This window comes from Hyalella azteca, unplaced genomic scaffold (genome assembly GCF_000764305.2).
Source record: "Hyalella azteca isolate HAZT.00-mixed unplaced genomic scaffold, Hazt_2.0.2 contig5150, whole genome shotgun sequence".
NCBI classification, from domain to species: Eukaryota; Metazoa; Arthropoda; class Malacostraca; order Amphipoda; family Hyalellidae; genus Hyalella; species Hyalella azteca.
In genome coordinates this window covers 12552-16112 of record NW_025935349.1, presented here as the reverse complement: position 1 = coordinate 16112, position 3561 = coordinate 12552, and the positions used below count along the sequence as shown (strand labels likewise).

The 3561-nt window shown below is 38.8% G+C and overlaps 1 protein-coding gene across 1 annotated transcript; it reads left to right on the top strand.

Annotated features, from left to right (window-relative positions):
• Positions 1-1603: 1603 nt before the first annotated feature.
• Positions 1604-3101, top strand: LOC108674866 (the record flags this gene model as incomplete). The annotated part of the gene is given in 2 exon segments (XM_018162851.2): positions 1604-1828; positions 2442-3101. Coding segments are annotated over 2 exon segments (448 nt in total), but the record flags the coding sequence as incomplete, so codon positions are not given.
• Between the last annotated feature and the right edge of the window lie 460 nt (positions 3102-3561).

Here is a 3561-nt window from a genome sequence, read left to right as displayed (position 1 = left end):
AAAACCATTAAAGATTTCTTCCCAGGCAACTTGAAGTAAACGTCTAGTGAAGAAAGACCTTCTAACAAGGAATTGGCACAAAATTGTCAGGATAAGAAATTGGCACAAAATTGTCAAGGCAAGAAATCAGCACAAAATTGTCAGGACAAGAAATCAGCACAAAATTGTCTGGACAAGAAATCAGCAAAAAATTGTCAGGACAAGATGTCAGACGACTCAGAAGAGAGTGAGATAGAAATATTCTACTCGGTTGATGAACTTGACAATATGTTGCAGTCAAAAAGCTCCCTAAGAAGTCCAGTAATAGGAAGTTTTCTATTAAGTTCAAGAAAATGAATGTTAACAAAACTGATTGTAAACCGCCAAGAAGAAAGACCACAAATAGAGATTTGCATTTGACTACCTACTGATGAAGAAAGACAAGAAAGAAATGACAGTGAAAATGAGGAGGTAAAAATTCACGATGAGAATGAAATTTCAAAAGAATCTATTGATATTGCAGACATTTTTGTGCATTCAAGAAAAATCAATAATGATAAAGAAAGAGACTTGCCTAATACATCCAATGCTAACCAAGCAGTTGTTAGGAATGTTGATAACAAGGCATTGCATCCTCGGACAGGGGGTGATGGTGATGTCGAGGGTGGTGAAGAGGAGGGCAATGGAGTGGAGGGTGATAAAGTGATGGGTGATGGAGCAAAGGGCCATGAAGTGAAGGATGAAGTGATGAATGATGGAGTAAAGGGTGGTAATGTAGAGGGTGGTGATGGAGTGAAGGATGGTAATACCAGTGATGATGACCTGGATGAGCTGACTAACAGAATGCACGTCCTCACAAAGAAGCGCAAGCGCAGCCAGCCTGCAGTCGTAGGAAGCTGTGACAATGAACAGAATTTGGATGAACTTGCCTTGAAAATGTGCAAACTCTCCAAAAAATCCAAGGAAAAGAAAGTCAATCTGCCATTAAAGTTTGTTCAAGCAGCTAAAATTTCCAAGAAAAAATAAAACCCAAACTTGATCAGAAGAAATCTACTGGATTGCATGAGAATACCACGTCAAATGAAGAACTAACCAGTCTAAGAACCCTGGATGATGCAGCATGTGAGAGTAATGATGTTGCTAGCAAGTCACTGACAAAGAATGATATGGATTGGCACAATATAGATCAGGACCTTGATAAGTCTAGAAGCTCGCAATCCCAGAAAAACAGAATTAACAACATTTTCAAGAAAATAACTCAGTCTGAACTGGACAGTAAGCGCAACAAGAGTGTATTGACGGTTGTTGCTGCTGTTCACTCTCCACTTGTACAAAAATCTGTTGATAAAAGCTCTGGAAAAGTTGACAAATTGAACAGTAAAAGCCGTTCTAAGTCTAAGGATCAGACAAACTGCAAGCTTACTTCACCCATCACCAACTTGGCTGTTGATGAGCTTGATAAAATAGAAGTTGTTGATTCAGTTCTCTGCATGAACTTGAGTGAGCTACTAGCTCAGTCAAATTATATATTACTTGACCAAACTTCATTTATTCTTAACACTGAACAAAAAATGCAATCTAATGTATCCAAAAGTATTACCAAGTAAATTGTTGGTGTCAGGGCCAAGAAAATTGTTGGTGCCAAGGGTTGTGAAGATACAGAAGTAAACTCAAAACATATTGAAGATTTAGAGCTGCATACATCAAAGTTGTGTGTCATGAAGAAAAGTATTGATTCCACTGCTGATGTGCTGGACACCAGTCGTGTGGAAGATGTGTTATACGACATTGTTTCTCTGCCATCCACATCCTCCCTTCACCACGACCAGCCTGTGACGTCCAAACTCAGGCAAGTTTTGTGGTAGGCAGTATAATTCTTATCACCTATTTGACTAATTGCATTTATATCTGTTGTGATCATGTTTAATTTTTAGTTAATATATCTGGAAATATTTAAAAATGGTCACATGATATTACTAAGTGTTTAATTTATGCAAAAGAACTTGTGTACGAGAATAATTAAAGTTACATGTGCAATATACTCTTGTTAGATTGTCTATGCTATGCCTCTTAGATACTTAAAATCAGTGGAAGATATTAATAAATTATCATTAAATTTGTATCAATAATTTGATATTGGTAAATGATATGTTTTATCAGTAAATTGGCATCAGGGCAGTAAATTAATAATTTTTAAAATCAAAATTATGAAAATCAGTAAAATAATTGATAATTTTAATAATTTATAATTTTAATAAATAATTTTTTAAAATAATCAGTAAAATAATTGATAATTTTAATAATTGATAATTTTAATAATTGATAATTTTAATAATTTACAATTTTAATAATTGATAATTTTATTAATTTATAATTTTAATAATTGATAATTTTAATAATTTATAATTTTAATTAATAGATTTGTAAATAATCAATAAAATTGACAAGATTCATTGTTGCAGGTTGAAGAAGACAGGTGAGAAGGCTGCCCAAACTCTCCCCCATACCAATGATGAACTTATTGCTGCTGATGTTGAAGTGTTGCTCAACACTGATGACAAACTTGCTGCATTTCATACAAAAGATGAACTTGATGATAGCATTAGCAAGTGTGCTTTATCTCACTGCAGTCATGTTGATAATGATGTGAACAGTGCTGATAATGATGTGAACATTAACAATTAGTAGAGAAGACAGGATGCGAGTGAGACCCGAGCAATTGTCGCTGCAGTGAGAACACTGGCATGGATGTTTCACTGGACGGCACGGATGTTGAAATTAAGAGAATATTTAACAAAATCAACTCGTAATTAACGATGTTTTAACGTCAATTGCCTGGAGGGAGCTCATTTGTGGCATAATAAACGACGAGTCTCTGGGAGTGGCTTAGGCTAGTTTTGGCTGCGATTATCCTGTGCGGCATTGTGTGCTGCGGCCTGAGCTCCGTGTGTGCCGCGCTGTGCGTTGCGGCGGTCGCCGGCCGCGAGAGCAGCCAAATGACCGCACTTGTGGGCGCACGCATAATGCTCCTCGTCACGCTGCTGGGGGTGGCCTCGCTAGTGGCTCAGGGAGGTCATCATCAGCTCCTCTCGTTACTTGACTTAATAATAATAAAGATATTATAATTTCAGCGTTTAGTAGGCCGTAGGCATGTCGCCGATTCTTAACATCGCAGAACATTCACAGCATTTTGCGGTCTCGAACTCGCAACTCACTGCTGCAATTCTGCTGTGCTTAATCGCCCGGCCTCCTTGCCGATTCTGACCAGAAACTGGCGCACAGAGCTGGGATCGAACCCGCGCCTCTCTGCGCCAATCCTGGTACTCTGAACTGTAACCACTGGGCCACCCTGCCCACTGACTTGGGAGTCTTAACGCCCGCCCTCGTGTGACCAGCAATTCTCATGACCCTCGCCATCGCTGCCGCACATGGCATGGGCAAGATACGGAAAGATTTTATTTTCATGCTTGAAAAAGATATGTCTGTAGTGTGGGCAGCGTAGTGGGCATTCGTCATTCCTCTCTCCCCCGTGGGATTGCTTGTGTGGCAATGCGTAGCCTGGTATAGATTTGGTTATGTGTA